This window comes from Gobius niger (assembly GCF_951799975.1).
Source record: "Gobius niger genome assembly, chromosome: 15".
Taxonomy (NCBI): Eukaryota; Metazoa; Chordata; class Actinopteri; order Gobiiformes; family Gobiidae; genus Gobius; species Gobius niger.
The window spans coordinates 26,110,860-26,126,943 of NC_136866.1; the positions used below are offsets into that span (position 1 = coordinate 26,110,860).

Below are 16,084 nucleotides of genomic sequence, written 5' to 3' on the forward strand. Positions count from 1 at the left end.
ATGACAGAATTCATAAATAACGCAGGAAAATACATCAGCGGCTTCACTCTCTGCGCTGGCTCAGACTGATCCGTCTCTGTCGGGACATCGAGCTAATCTTTTACAGAGCAGCAAGAGAGTCAGACCACAGATATGGAAGCACCAGCTGGTCTGGAAAGTGGTCAAAGTGTCAGTGTATGAAGTAAAAGTACTGCTCAGTGAAGTCTACATGTACTACAGTGTGTTGTATTTGTGTCTTAAAGGGACTATACAGAGTTTAAAAATGTCAAAATTATATATTTTCCTCCCCCAACATGTTCCAGCCATGTCCTAATGTGTAGAATGAGCCCTGACCTGTAGAACCTGTAGAAGCTGCAGTTACACGTATGACCTGAGGTGGCAGTAGTGAGTATAAAATGGTCAACTTGCATCTAGCTCCTTTAATCAGAGGCTAACCAATATGGTTTTTTTTCAAGGCTGATGCCGATATTTTGGGATGTTGCTTGGCCAATATTTTTCGCCGATTTTTCCATATGTCTGGTCTATAATCCCGTAAAACAAACACTTGGCCGCTCCAGCACTGGCTGATTTCCTTTTTTTTTTACTTTAGGCGATTCAATCATAGTTTCTGTCCCAGCTTTGATTAGTTTTCGTTAGCATTAGAATATTGTTACCAGCCATGGCTTTTAGCGCTGTGATCAATATACAATAATGGAGGTTAATAATAATGCATTGGTTTTATATAGCGCTTTTCTAGACACTCAAAGACGCTTTACATTGCATTATTTGTTCACTCCATACTCGGTGGTGGTAAGCTACTATTGTAGCCATAGCTGCCCTGGGGTAGACTGACGAAGGCAAGGCAACCAGTCTGCGCCATCGCCCCTCCGACCACCACCAACCACTCACTCACTTGCTACATTCGCTAGGCTCCCATCCAAGTCCTGCCAGGCCCTTCCCTGCTTAGCTTCCAAGGTCTGACGGGATTGGACAGAGCAAAGGCGCTCTGGCCTTCTAAATGACATGCAGCATGTCCATGTTGATGGAGGTTTAGTGAAACTTGTGTTTAACAAACTTGAAGCTACTCAATTTTCCCTAAAGCTCAGGGAGTTGTGGGAGGACAAGTTTAAAAGCCCTGACTTTGCTCTTTGTCATTTTCGATTCCGGAAATATTGACTTTTTTCTGTGCTAGATCGGCCGATAGCCGATATTGTAAAACCCCCGGCCTCTAGTCTTTGACCCGGTCCGGACCAAATTTCTCCCAAGGGAGACAAATAAAGTAAAGTTAAGTAAAGTAAAGTAAAAAAGAAATTCCCCAACAAGCAGAATTTCGACATGTATTAAACCTGCTAACTTTGTGGTTTGGACTAAGCAAAACTTAGCAAAACTAAACTAATCTAGAGTAAACTTAGCAACACAGCTAACTACTAATTTAGGATTATTATGAATAACTAAATTGATCAACACTAGACCTTTAATGTGATTTTATAGAAAGTTCTCATTAAGTGCCCATTTTGAAATTTTGCATAAGTAATGAGTGGTGGAAACACCAAATTTGCCTAAAAGGTTTTAATTAATGTGGCCGAAAATAAAACAGGAAAGAAAAACCAGCCCCTCGAGTGAAATCTTATGGGTAAATGCTGCAATTGATTGATTCAGCCGCTGTAACCAGGTAACCACCGCCTATCACTCGCCAAAACGGAAGACGGAAACGCATGTAAATTCACTTTTGTTATGCGCATTTATTATGCAAATTTCAGACAGATGCATTTTCTTTGATGAAACGCAACAATTGATCTTCATCAGAAGGAAAGACTGGAGCTCCTTTTACTATGTGTGGAATTTGCATTTAGATAAAACAGTGTGGTTCCCAAAGCGCGCTCCCAAACTGTTTTGGCTGGGACCCCCAAAACTGACACGTAAACAACTCTGCACCTCCACTGTTTAAAGTTACAAGTTATTGTGTCTTAAAGGAACAGGCCAGCGTTCTTCCATACTGAGATATGTTCTTATCTGAGCCTAGATGAGTTTAAATGTACCTGTCTGGTCTTTGTGCCCATGGAAGAGTGTGGTCGCTTCCAACTTCACCTTATTTGGAGCTAGAGGAATATGCTGGGAGAGCCCAAATGCTAACAACATGTTTGGTCGTTTTGCTTGACACAGGGCACGCACAAAGACCAGACAGGTACATATCAACTCGTCTAGGCTCAGGTAAGAACATGTCTCAGTGTGGAAAAATGGTGGCCTGTTCCTTTAAAGCAGAACTAAATAACTCTTGCCCCTAGAGGCCATAAGCGCCACTGTAGGTGTCGTAGCATGTTAAATTTTTTTACTCATTAAGTGTCCGTGAGAGTAAATACTACGCTGACAGAAAAGACAATCCAATTACACAATGGAGATATTTTTTTCACTCAAACTTGGCTGTAAATACTGTTTAAATGGCGTAATAATATTAGGAGCACTTTGATTTTACTGCACGGACGTTGAAGTGCTTCTGTATTATTACACCCCACAATATAGTTCTCCTTTTTATCCACTTAGAAAATCGACATGTTAAATTTTGTGTAGCTAGACTAGGATCGTGTAACTTTTCACGTAGCTGTATTTAAATAGGGAAAACGTGGAACAGCATGGTAGCTTCTACCTTCAGTTTTACAGTTTATCATGTCAACAGAGTCTCAGTCTGAGTCAGTGTTTGAGCTACTCAAGACGCTAGCATGCTACCAGCTAGCAACTGTCAACCAACTGTCAATGGCTTCAACACAATAAACACGTGTGGCTCACATCTATGAACACTGAGGAAATACTACAGTAACAGCTTAGCTCTGACCTCTGTCACATGTTGTATCCAGTGTGGTTCAGGGCTTTCTCTTAGAGGGGTCAGAGCTGAGCTGTTGAAGCTAAATGCTAACCGGTAGCATGCTATCATCTTAAACACTCACTCACTGGTTTCTTCACATTAACATGCGCCTGGGGCCGTGTTTTTACGGTTATCTTCTTGAAACAAAAAGGTCACCAGTTGTCTTTCATTTATATCCTGAGTAGAGATATTGTTACATGTTGCATAATTCAGTTTCAGTTTCAGTTCAGTTTATTCGGTCAAAATTATGACAAAAGATTTACATTCAGTTAAGTATACTTCTTCATAACATAACATACAAAAATGACCGAAAAGGTATAGGCTGAAGCTAATGCTTATTTTGCCTACCCTTGTCTTTTTAAACTTACAGCACGTGTTTTTGTTAACTTTCCAACATAACATCAAACATTCAAAAGGATTTTATTATATATATACATATATATATGTATATATATACACATACACACATACATACATATATACATATACACATTTTAAAGTAAGTTGACAGTCAGTAATTCTACTTCGGTATTCAAAATGGCTGCCATAAAAACAAAAGTCACATGACTGAAAGGCATGTATAGCTCCAAACGGGGTGAAGTTGGAAGCAACCAAGCTCTTCCACAGGCACAAAGACCACACAGGTACGTATCAACTTGTCTAAGCTCAGGTAAGAACATATCTCAGTATGGAAAAACTGTGGCCTGTTCCTTTAAACATCACAGATTATTTTTAATCATGTGAATTAGTTCAATAAGGGGACACTGCCGTGTGGACTCTGGGAAAAGGTGAGCTAAATGAATATAAATACTATAGAAGTGCTATAGACGTACTACAGATTCACTATTGTGACCATGTAATCTTTGGAAGGTCTCTTTGATATATAATGCACATTGAAATTGGATATTATTTCCCAAATGCGCGCCACAGCATTCCCTTTTATATTCAGGACTGGCTCCATTTACCAGCGGGAGCGCTTTCCTCCTTGTTATTTGTCCACAAACAGACGGCGACTCGCTCGCGTGTGACTCGGTGCAGTGTTTGTGCGTTTGTCGTACCCCCTGCGAGAAGTAGAAGGCGGCGATCCCCAGGGGCCAGAAGCAGCAGAGCATGGAGAAGATGGCCAGGCCCAGGTGGTCTCTGGGAGGCACCACGATGAAGTTGTCCTCGCTCTCGCTGTCGCTGGAGCAGTCCGTCTGAGCACAGAGAGAATACAGGACGACAGTTACATAAACGACTGGGAATGAACCTGCAGTGTACACAAAATAAAGAACTCTACTATTGAAAACACTCCACACATGTAGTCTGCCAATCTCTTCCAATCAGCCTTATATTTTCAGTTTCATGGTTAACCCTTATCTCATCCTTTGTAGAGTGGGTTGCATAAATATCGGCCCCCCCTTTCCTTTTAGTGCAACCAATTGCCTTCAGAAATTGAATGATGATTTCTGAATGATCACATGTTGACCTAATGACTAAATAGAGTCTACCTGTGTGTAATCTAATGTCAGTTCAAACACAGCTGCTCTGTGATGGTCTCAGAGGTCTGTAAAGAGACTATTGTGGAGCAGAAGCATCATGAAGTCCAAGAACACACCAGACAGGTCTGGAATAAAGTTACTGAGAAGTATAAAGCTGGGTTCGGTTACAAAAAGATTTCCAAAGCTTTGAACATCTCTCAAAGTAGAGTTAAATACACCATCCAGGAATGGAAAGAGTTTGGCATCACTGCAAACCTACCAAGACCCGGCCGTCCTCCTAAACTAACTGACCGAACAAGGACAGCACTGACCAGAGCTGTTACCAAGAAGCCTATGATGACCCTGGATGAACTGCAGAGAGCTGCAGCTCAGGTGGGGGAAACTGTCCACAGGACAACTATTAGTCATACACTGCACAAATCTGGCCTTTATGACAGAGTGGCCAGAACAAGCCATTTTCAAAAGAAAACTATAAGAAGTCCTGTTTTCTGTTTGCCAGACGCCCCCATGTGGCTCCCATGTGCTGTAATAGATGTAGGATTTGCACATCTTAAAAGGCCATATTCCTGATATACAATGATAGAGGGAGTGGAATCACGAAGAAGAAGCTAACAGGCTAACAGGCAAAGCTAACCGTGGACTAGCACCACTTAAACAGTCACTCAAATTATCTTCAATGTGTAATTGGATGTAAAATATCCCTCTCTCCCTTTGTCTTTTCTGTCAGCGCAGTATTTACTCTCACGGACAATTCATGAGTAAGGTGCTACGACACCTGCAGTGGCGCCTGTGGCCTCTAGGGGCATGAGTTACATAGTACTGCTTTAAAATGGGTTAAGTAATGTTATGGATGTCACGAATGACGGACAAATGCCATTCGTAATGCATTGTGTCTATGTGTAAACCGTCGATTTAATGGTTTGGGAGCCTCTAAGGACCAGCAAGGGGCCGCGGACCCCACTTTGTGAACCACTGGCTTAGATGATGACACAGTGCATGCCATGGTTATTATAAAACAAAATATTGAGCTTCCCTGACGTTCATTATTGGTGACATTTGTACTTCCCATCACCCGGCTGCTCTGCGACTGTGGTGAGCTGTCCTTGGTGCTGAAACTCTGGATACGAGAGCAGCTCACGATGTTTCCATCCACACGTCTGTGATGTGAATCTAAAAATCGTATAACCCGTGTGAACTAGAGAAAAAAGTGTATAAAGAGTGTGGTGAGGGGTTTTACAGCCTTAAAACATGTATAATAATTGTAAAATATAAAGCTGAATACTTTGCCGATTTCTTTTATTGCGGGTTATTTTTAGAAATTAAACCCCGCAATAAACGAGGGACCACTGCATTAGTATAAGCTCCGCAACTCTTTTCCATGGTATTGCTCAGAACAACAAGCTGCTAGATCACGAATGATAAAAATGCTTTAGAATTAAATGGTCTGTTTTGTAAGACATAATACATTTCCTCCCACAACATACATGGCCTTTAACTCGGGGTCATAAATGTGAAAACGGGTGAGACATGTGTCACGTTTGATGATAATTTGAGAAAAAGGGCACATTAGGAAGCTTCCTTTAGAGTTTAAATCTCTCTGACGTAAATTTATTTGACCTGTTTGGGTTAATCCGTTGTATGAGAAGAAGAAAAGGTCAAAAACAGCACATTTTTAATCAAAGAAACGTGAAACCAGCTCATCAGGATTGGCTTTATGTCGCGTTTAGTGCAAAAAATATCGATGCGTCTTCAGCGGGGATGGTCCGACAGACAGTGACAGCTTCCAATATTCAATAAAACTCATTTATACAGCATTCAATGAGAAACGCACTGGGTCATAGCTACGGCAGCGGGTTGCTATTTCCGTAATCCTGTTCATAAATAAATAATGATCAAAGGCAACCGCCACATTCCCGAATAAATGCGTTCGATCTTTCTACGAGGATCCTTTAAAAACGTTGCTTTACAAGGTTGTTCTTGGTCGAGATGAAAATGCACACTACCCTTGGCCCTGTGGGCGACGTGAAGCTCGATGCTAATACGATTTCTCCTTTGTGCGGCCTGTGCAATGTCAGACGCAGCTAAGCAGCGCAGTCGGACTGAATCATGTGCACGGAAATGCGAGATAAAAGCCTGTAATCGGCTAATAAAAAACAATGTGGCGAAGACGTCCTTGTGTGTTTGGAATGCCCTTGTGTGACATGAAGCGTTTTCCTCAGCTACGGCTCATTCATCTCAGACAGAAAATCCACGTTTTAGAGTTGCCTTTTAGTCAGATTAGCTCAAAATAAGACGGTACATTCTTAGTTGTGATCCGGACTCTTTCCAAACTTTCCTAACGCGTTCCCAATTCTGCACGGGGATGAGTTTTTAAGCACCTTTTAAAACTTCCAGGGACAAATGCTGAAAAAAAAAAAAAACAGTAGCTTTCAATTCACATCGATAAAAGGCTTTAGAAGGAGATGCAAAGAGAAAAGGTGGGGTTTTTCCCCCACAAATATCTGTTTCACAAGACATTGAAGGGAATTAAAAAGTATGAAAAGTCAGTAAATGAATTTAGCCAAAATCAAGGCCTTAAAGGGGCTAGATGCAAGTTGGCCATTTTATGCTCACTACTGCCACCTCAGGTCATACGTGTAACTGCAGCTTCTATATTAAAGGAATAGGCCACCGTTTTTACATACTGAGATATGTTCTTACCTCACTTTAGCCGAGTTAATATATCCCCGTCTGGTCTTTGTCCGTGCGCTCTGCCAGGCAAACGGAGCACATACACAGCCTCTCCCACATGTCACATAGCTCCAAAAAAGCTCACGATAGAAGCTACCAAGCTCTTCCACGTGTTCCCTATTTAAATAAAGTTACGTGAAGTGTTTTCATGCGAAGTATATTTACACAGAAATGTAGCATGTCGATTTTATAAGCAGATAAAAAGGGGCACTATATTGTGAGGCGTAATGATACGAGGAGCAAAACGTCCGCGCAGTAACTCATAAAGGTTATTGACGGAAGTGAGCGGGGGAAGTCTTTAGGAGTTACTACGCTGCCACTGTGGGCCAACCTGGAGGTAGAGGAAACCGTAGCACCGTACGAAACCTGGCTGGCTGCCTTCAGTGCGCCTGTGAAACGGTGCACCGCCTCCTGTTTCAGAGCGTGGTGTCCTGCACTGGTCAGCTCCTTCCTCTTCCTCCTGCACAGCTCCCTCTGCTCCACAACAGTCTTTCATCATCCTCTGGGAAGAGCTTAGCAGTTCATCTGTTTTATTCTCTAGTGAATGTCCATTAGTCAGAATAATAGGGACAGAAGGTATATGTAGCTTAGCTGCGAGTCTTGCCCTGATACCTCCTTGTTTGCACCTTCCTTGTTTCCTGCAGTGCCCCTTGTTGTGCCTCAACTGTGCTGCAGGTGTGGGGGCTATTGGTGCCTCATCAGTGTTTCAGAAGAAGAAATGTGTAGGTCTCAAATGTCTTTAGCTTACAAGCTAGCTGTTTATTTACTTTTAGAGTTAAGTTATACTTTACTAATCTCTGTAGAGAAATGTGTTTTTTGCATTTGCTGCCGGCATGGGCCACTAACCTACGCAGACACAGGAAGAACATGCAAACTCCACACAGACCAGTTGGGAATCGAACCCGGGATCTTCGATCTGTGAGGCACGAGCGCTAACCGCCGCACCACCGTGCTGTAAAAAGCTGCTTTCTAACAGAACCATTATGAACTCTGCAATATCTGATGGACCACAGGAAAACACAGCAAAGGCTCACAAAAGCATCCAGTAAAAATGTGCAGCACAAAAACCACAAATGCAGTTCGCAGAAAAAGGCAAAAAACACAGCTGTACCAAAAGAGAGGGAGGTTGCTGCTTGTTCACACGGGGCTCACATTGTGAAGGGAGCACGAGACATCATTTTCACACATGGATCGGTCGCCACGCAGTCCAGAACTTAACCCCATTGGGAATCTGTGGGATGTGCTGGAGAAGGTGGTCGCACTCTCCCATCATCAATACAAGATCTAAGTGGAAAGTAAATGCAGCACAGGATCTTCTCACTTTGCAGGAGCTTATTAAATCGGCAAATGTGCTGTAATCAAAGCTAAAGGCGCAGCTTACATGGTGGCACAAAAATAATAATCGCTCTGGCAGATTTTGTGAGCTTAATGGACTTCAGGCCAGAGATTTGAGGATTTCAAAACTGAACAATAAAACGGGCGACTGGCTTGTGCCCCATCTGGAGGAGTCGCATTCTCCTATCTCCAAAACAGCCGAGCGTCACAGCATCGGTTCAGCCTCACGTGAAAGAGATGGCTCATGGGTAATCTCAGCGAGCGGAGGAAATGGACAGAGGAAAAGTTTTGAGAAAGCGATTTTCGAGTTGAGCGAGTACGAGACAAAAATCTGCATTTCCCCCTCGCAAAGACAAAAAAAAAAAAAACCGAAGCGGCATTCTCGGTAATGGCAAACCAAACATCTCTCTCTCTCCGCGCTCGGGATCATTTGCTCCTTTTCTAATGTCACCGCTCGCGCTCATAAGGCTTCACGGCAACGCGCCATTAGTTTCTCATTTGTTTCCGAAGCCGCGCAGATTGGAAACCCTTTCCCGCCGTCCGAAGAGAAGGAAATATCGCGAAACAACAGATGGCGTTAAAACAAAGGAAAGGGCGTACGGTTTTCGGGGGGGGGGCGCAAAGAAAGTTATGAATCAAAGCGAGCCTCCGTGGCCCTCCCTCACTCCCTCCCGGGCGGCGTGCGAAACCATTTCACGCTCCACGCAGCATTCCTCACACGGCGGCGCGAGGCTTTCGGAGGGAGAGGGCGTTCGCGTACGGCTGAGGAGTAACCGTGTCGCCAGCGTGTACAGTAGGGCTGAAGAAAAATGCTGATTGGCAATTTTACAAAGCAGATTAGTAAAGTTAATGTGCCGTGCAGGCGTGTAGAAAGAGGCCACTGTCTTCACGGGGTCTGAGAATGTCATATTTGTATCTAATTAGTTGGGTAGTAAGTAAGTTGGCTCCTAGAACGCAATATGACAGTTTTTCTCCATTGGTTTGGCTCATTTCTTGAAATTACATTCTCAAAGCAACATGGACAAATCTCCGAACCGCTTGGCAAATGTTCACAACAGAATTGAACTTCTCATTAACACGGAGACGCTAATGCTTTTATCACCGGTCGTATCCACTACTGTAATGCCCTGCTCTCTGGTCTTCCCAAAAAGAGGATCTCAGGTTTACAACTTTTATAAACTTCAGCAGCTCGTGTCCTGACGAAGACCAGGAGGCGGGACCACATTACACCGGGTTTAGAATCGCTGCATTGGCTCCCCGTGTGTTTCAGGATCGATTTTAAAGTTCTTTTAATGGTTGTCTTAAAGGGATATTACATGATTTTTGACATAGGGCCTCATTTGCTAGTTATCCAGAGTGTTGCTGATTTCTGGAGATATTTTTTTTGTAATTCATGCAGTTCTTATATTTGAAGAGTTTCGTGGTGCTAGGCTAGCGCATTTCTATGGTATCAGCTAGCCTGCATTAAAAACAGTCTGACCCGCTCCACAGTGCACCTGAGGCAAATCACTTATTACACCAGACTAACCATATAAATGTCTGTGTCCATAGAATAATTTTTGGAATATAACTGACCTTGCATCACATGAATGATCGCATTTTGAGGGACTATTTTCTAGCAGATCACTCCGCCGCTGCGTAGCTTATACAACCACGAAGCTAATGCTGCTCAAATATAAGGTATTTTTAATGCAAAATGGTTAAAATTATTCTATCGACACAGACATTTATATGGTTAGTCTGGTGTTATAAGTGATTTGCCTCAAGTGCTCTATGGTGCTCTGTATTGTAGAAATGTGCTAGCTTTGCACTAGCCTAAAGCCACGAAACTCTTGAAATATAAGAACTGCTTGAATTACAAAAAAAATATCTCCAGAAATCAGCAACACTCTGGATAACTAGGAAATGAGGCCCTATGTCAAAAATCCTGAAATATCCCTTTAATGGTCTTGGTCCTTCTTATCTTTCAGAACTGCTTTTACCTTACGAACCTTCACGGCCCCGTCGCTCCTCCGGCAGGGGTTTCCTAGTTATTCCTAAAGTCAACAAAAAGACTCAATATCACGGCCCTCGCCTCTGGAACCACCTGAGGAGGAGCTCAGGGCTGCAGAAAACGAAAATGTTTTTAAGCCCAGCTCAAGACCCACCTTTTTAGCTTAGCTTTTAACTGACTAATCTATTTATTTAATCCTAATATATAATATATATGGGAGATTGTGCCAGGCGTATTGTTTTAGATGTTGTAATCTATAAAGCACTTTCTGATATCTTTTGGTATGAAAAGCGCTTTATAAATAAAGTTCGATTCATTTATTAATTTAATAAAATTGCAAATGTGTAAGTCCATGTCTCAGATCTTTGCAGATGATTAAGTACATGTAGCCGACAATTAGCACAATTTCCACGTGAATGGATCTCATTGATCTAAACTGATTGTTGATTCTAATGGTTTTTCGCTCCAAAACATGTCAGCGTCATTCCATTGTATAAGTCATCACATGCACAATAGTCTGTTCAATTGTCAAAATTAGCCAAGAACACAACACCATGAACACCGTATATGTTGTGAAACTCCAGCTTTATTCATAAGCTTTTATTTATTTATTTACAGCCCTGTAGGCTGCAGATCATTTTCATTGTGTTTTGTTTGTGTGTTACGTTTCGCCCTGAAGGTGCTTCTTTTCCCGATAATGACCAGCGTTCTATACATTATCCCGCTTATTATAACTGAACACACACAACATAAGCTTCGTACACTTTTATGTAGGCTAGCTTTTTATGCTAGGCTAGCTTTTTATGCTAGGCTAGCTTTTCATTGCTAGCTACTTGGTTGGAAGTTGCAGTTGGAGGAATGGTGGTGAATCTGTGGGCAAGTGTAAAGTCGGACTTCCCGAGCGATTCCCCCAACTTCTCTCTTATGGACGTGGACAGAGACAGTGTCCTCCACTACTACGTGTGGAGTGATATATATATATAGGCCTGTATTACAAGCACGAACTCCGTTGCCATTGGCAGCGGTCATTATTTTTGTCAGAGGTCCTCTATCAGAAAATAATGACCGGTAGAACGTTGGAAATCCCATTCAAGAGAATAGAGATGTCTACTTCTATTGTTCTTCTGTTTTCTTTTTACTCTGATGTATGGAAGTTACTTTATTTGTGTGAATGATAAAGGTTACAGTCTCCCTGGCAGTGTGAGTGCAATGTGTGGACCTTGGAGTCAACTCTTACCCTCAAATCATATCTCTTTGTTGTTGTTTTCAGTTTTATACACATTCTGTTGGCTAGACAAAAAAAGTGACAGTAACCATTGTCAATGAAGGACTGGGCTCAGACTGAAAGGTGGACATGATGGTCCTCTGCCATAGAGACAAAACATCTACACATTTAGACTTGCAGTGTTTACACAAGGCCAAAGGGATGAAGCATTTTGGGGGACTGTGTAAATGAGAAGGAAATGAAGCTTTGACACATGAGTGAACTGATTTGGGAGAAGCTTCTGCAGGTGAACCATGCTGTTGTGCCGAACCATCCATGTAATTTTGGCAAAAGCACCAAGAGTGTTGAGAACGTCCGGTCTGTTTCAAGAAATGAGCCAAACCAACGGAGAAAAACTGTAATAAATCACAACGACTGCGATCATTTAGTTTGTATTATATCCTCTGAACCAAAACAACCCTAGTCCATGGGCTCTCATTATGCATAAAACCTGTTGTCATTAAGATAAGACAAGAATAAACTTAATTGTCCCCTCAGGGAAATTTGTCTTTCCAAAATGTGTAGCGTTGCGGCCCTCTTATTGTTCTGAAGACCCCGCAGAGGCCCATGCAGGGGTGGGGAGAAGATTTTAGTTACAGAATACTGAAAACTCGCCTTAAAATGAATGAAAAGAGTAACAGTACCTGAATACAGTTACTCAAAATGAGCATGCTAAGCACATGTATTCAGTTACTACCCAACACTGCCCACAAATAATAGTAATTGACTGTATTCAAAATAAGTGATAATGTTTAATAGCCGTAAATTACATCGGGAATGCCTTTTAGTGATGGCAGTGCATATACCAATTTGAAGCAAGACATTTTCTTTCAAACTAAGATAAAATAAGCTTAGATAATCCTTTATTAATCTCACTATGGAGAAATTCACTTGTTACATTCAGCTCTCAAGATCTCTCAGAGCGTAACAGACAGGAAATGTGCAAACAGTTAAGTAGTCGAAAAGGAGGTGTCTTATGTACATGAGTAGGAGCAAAAATCTTAAGGGGCAGGAGTATGAACAATCTATTATAGAAAACGCTATCTCAATGGCCGCCGCCCGGGCGCCGCCATTTTTATTTCCCATACCGACTTTGAAGCTAAGCAGGGACGGGCCTGCTTAGGACTGGGATGGGAGACCGTTTGGGAACCTGGCGACAGTAGTGAGTGTGTGCGTGGTTGGTGGTGGGGGCTGATGTGCGCAGTGGACTGAATGAATACTGCTACAAATTGTACACCGACGAGCGTCTGGAAAAGTGCTATATAAGACTTGCCATGTTCATTTCCCAAAAATCCGCGGCCGGCCCCACGTCACCGTCCCACCGGCCGCGGGCATTGGTCACGGGTCCATATGGACCGCAGTGCTGCTGTCCGAGGACAACCCGCCGTCACAACAACGCGAGTGCACGAGATCTGACTGCCGTGCGTGTGTGTGTGTATGTGTGCGTGCGCGCATCCTAACAGGGCGATGTGTGTCATCGTCACTCACCCTAAACTGCAGCTGCAGACGCTCCGCAGGTACAGGTACATCCTCCAAAACACATCTACGCGTCTTTGTTTAAGTCTCTCCAGCAGTGACCGAGGCTGTGGTTCATTACAGATCCAGTGCTGTCATGTCAGAAGCTCAGACACATGCGTAAGATCCAATCCTGGTCATATTCCGTCTCCAAAGTTTTGTCTCCGAAAAAAAGTACACGCAGAAACACGAGCTTCAAATGAAACGCGCTGCTCCGAGAGCTTCAGCCTCCGTGTGCGGAAAGCGAAAGTGAAACCACTTAACGAGCGCATGGCCTGCACTGTTGCTTTTTTTTTTTATTTATGTTTTTTTTTACTTTGCTGCTGTACCATTTCTTCTCTATTTCTTCTTTACATTCTATAAATCGGCTTTGAAAGCATTGCCAATTGTATTATAAGGATATAAATACTGTCTAATAAAAAACAACTTTTTAGATTGCTCCAAACCACGGGTCCTGCACCGTGAACCGAACCGTTAGAGCTGAACCGCTAATATTTCTCCATAAATATTCCACTGTTGCTTGAATTCTATTCCCTGAGTTTTGCAACATATTGTCGATGTAGTTTATAAGAAAGGAGTACGGGTGCAAACACTCCAATTGCAGTTTGTTTGAAATTATTTTTAGCATTCATTATTTTAAACATTTGGAGTGGCCATAGTTTTAGGAATGGGTTGGGAACCACTGGTCTGCTTACTGCGGGTCTACAGCTGTACTGAGTGACGGGTTATAGGGACTATACTGGACATTTCTTTGTAATAACTCATAATCTCTGAATATCAAATGTGGAGACTAGCGAGGCCCGGCCAAAGGCCGGGTCTCAGCTAGTAAGAAAATAAAAATAAAAGAAATACAATATGATTAGAATAGACTATGAAAAGTAGATATCAAGGCCAGCATCGGAAGTGCAGAGAATATTGTACGTAGTTTTGCAACAGGGGGGTTACTGCACATGTGACTGTACAGTGTTGTTGTACAGTCTGACAGCAGTGGGGATGAAGGACCTGCAGTGCTGCCACTGAAAGAGCTGCTCAGCTCGTCTCAGTCAGACGTGTTGTCCATGATGGAGGTGAGCTTGGCTAATACCCTCCTGTCCCTCACCTCCTCCACAGAGTCCAGGGGGCAGCCCAGGACGGAGCTGGCCCTCCTGACCAGAAATTAGTGTATATGTATATAAAAAAAATGGTATGGTCGGACCAGTGCATGTTAAAATAAATTCCTGGTATTTAATAGTATTAGCAACCACATCTTTATCACTATGTTATGGTGTAAATTTCCGACTTCCAACTAGGAAAAATGCCTGGAACTGGAACTGGAACTGATAATTGACTGTGCATAACTTCAAATCATAACAACGCCGCCCAAGAAATGACTTCCTGTTTCGATCCAGTACGCCAAAATAAAAGCACACAGGTCGTCTTATTGATTAGTTCAGCAGGTACTTGCAACATTATAATTAAATACACACATTTTAAAGGGACTATAAGGAGTTTAAAAATGTTAAAATTAAGTATTTTCCTCCCCCTACATGTTCCACCAATGTCCTAATGTGTAGAATGAGCTCAGACCTGTTCACCACAACTGCCTCTAAAATCCTGTACGGTCACTCAAAAATGTGTCACTTCGGCCCGAATTGCCGTCATGCACGAGCTTAATATAGAAGGTGCAGTTACATATATGGCCTGAGGTGGCAGTAGTGAGTATAAAATGGCGAACTTGCTTCCAGCCCCTTTAAGTATTTTGTCTGTTAATAGTTGGGCAGAAAGAAAGTTGAACTAATGAATAAGATGGTGCTTTTATTTTGGCGTTGCTGGATCGAAACAGGAAGTCACTTCTTGGCAGCGTTATCATTTGAAGTTATGCACAAAGTCAACTTCAACTTGCAAACTGGGAGATGTCCGGAGAGCTCCGAGTTCGGATACGAGATGAAGGCAGTAATGGCGGCCCCCGGTGGTGGAGCGCAGCTACAGCTAAAACTGTAACACAACCATTGAATCAGATGTGAACTTACTTTGGTCATAGCCTTCAATAATGTTATGTAGCATGTTTTGAATTATATGTTTGTGGAGAAAAAAAATCATGTAGCGTTAGCATCTTATTAGCTAACTGTTTTAGCTTTAGCCGTTTTCAAGTGGGAAAAATACTAGTTACCTGGAACGCACCATCACTCTTGTTGGTTAGAAAATGCAATACTGTTCTATAACAGCTGAAACACATCCAGTAGTTTTTATCATTACCTCCTCTTGCTCCCCTTTGCTGCGCAGCTGTTGCAATAAAGAGAAGAACCTATAGACCGTGCATCCTGGTGTGGCTGTAGTGATGCTGAGGAGAGTAATGAAAGGATTAAGCTTTGCAAGAGACGGAGAGGTGAGGACAGCATTTACTGGAAGCCTAGGACCTCAGGAGGAGTTTGTTAAAGATCATTAAAGATCCATAGATTACTCAAAGATGCGCAAGTGGCTCGAAACACACACTGTCTTTGATAAGAACATAACTCCACACAGAAAGGCCCTGTCGAACCAGGGACGTGCTCATATTCCAGTCTTTCAAATGATAAAGTTTAGTATGTACAACAAACTGAATTTTCATAAACACAAACTCAAAACTTCCGTCGTTCGTCCCGGACGCCGCAGTTTCCCGAAGTCTGTCCCTTGTGTACGGTTTTGGGCTAATGCGGTGTGTAATGAAGGCCTTAACTGCGCTATCATCAAAAAGAGTCAGAATGTTTGGTCCCTGGAGTTTTTTGAATGACGCCGCCACAGATTGGGCTTTTGAGAACAAAGCCAAAGCACCCACATGGCGCTCTTTTAAGAATAATCCTGAAAGAGCTTAAAAAAGAAAGAAAGGGGAAACTTATAATCAGAGCGGCGCAGGCAAACCGGCGGAAGGAAATAAACCCGGTCTGGCGTAGGCGCTAACACTTTCTCGC

At 42.6% G+C, this 16,084-nt stretch overlaps 1 protein-coding gene across 1 annotated transcript in view; it reads right to left on the bottom strand.

Moving 5' to 3' along the window:
• The window catches only part of syndig1l (synapse differentiation inducing 1-like), a 138,575-nt gene that overhangs the window by 36,306 nt on the left and 86,185 nt on the right, over positions 1-16,084 (bottom strand). The window contains exon 3 of the mRNA XM_079572834.1: positions 3,898-4,035. Within this exon, the coding sequence (XP_079428960.1) occupies positions 3,898-4,035 (138 nt within the window). The remainder of the gene's footprint in view (positions 1-3,897; positions 4,036-16,084) is intronic.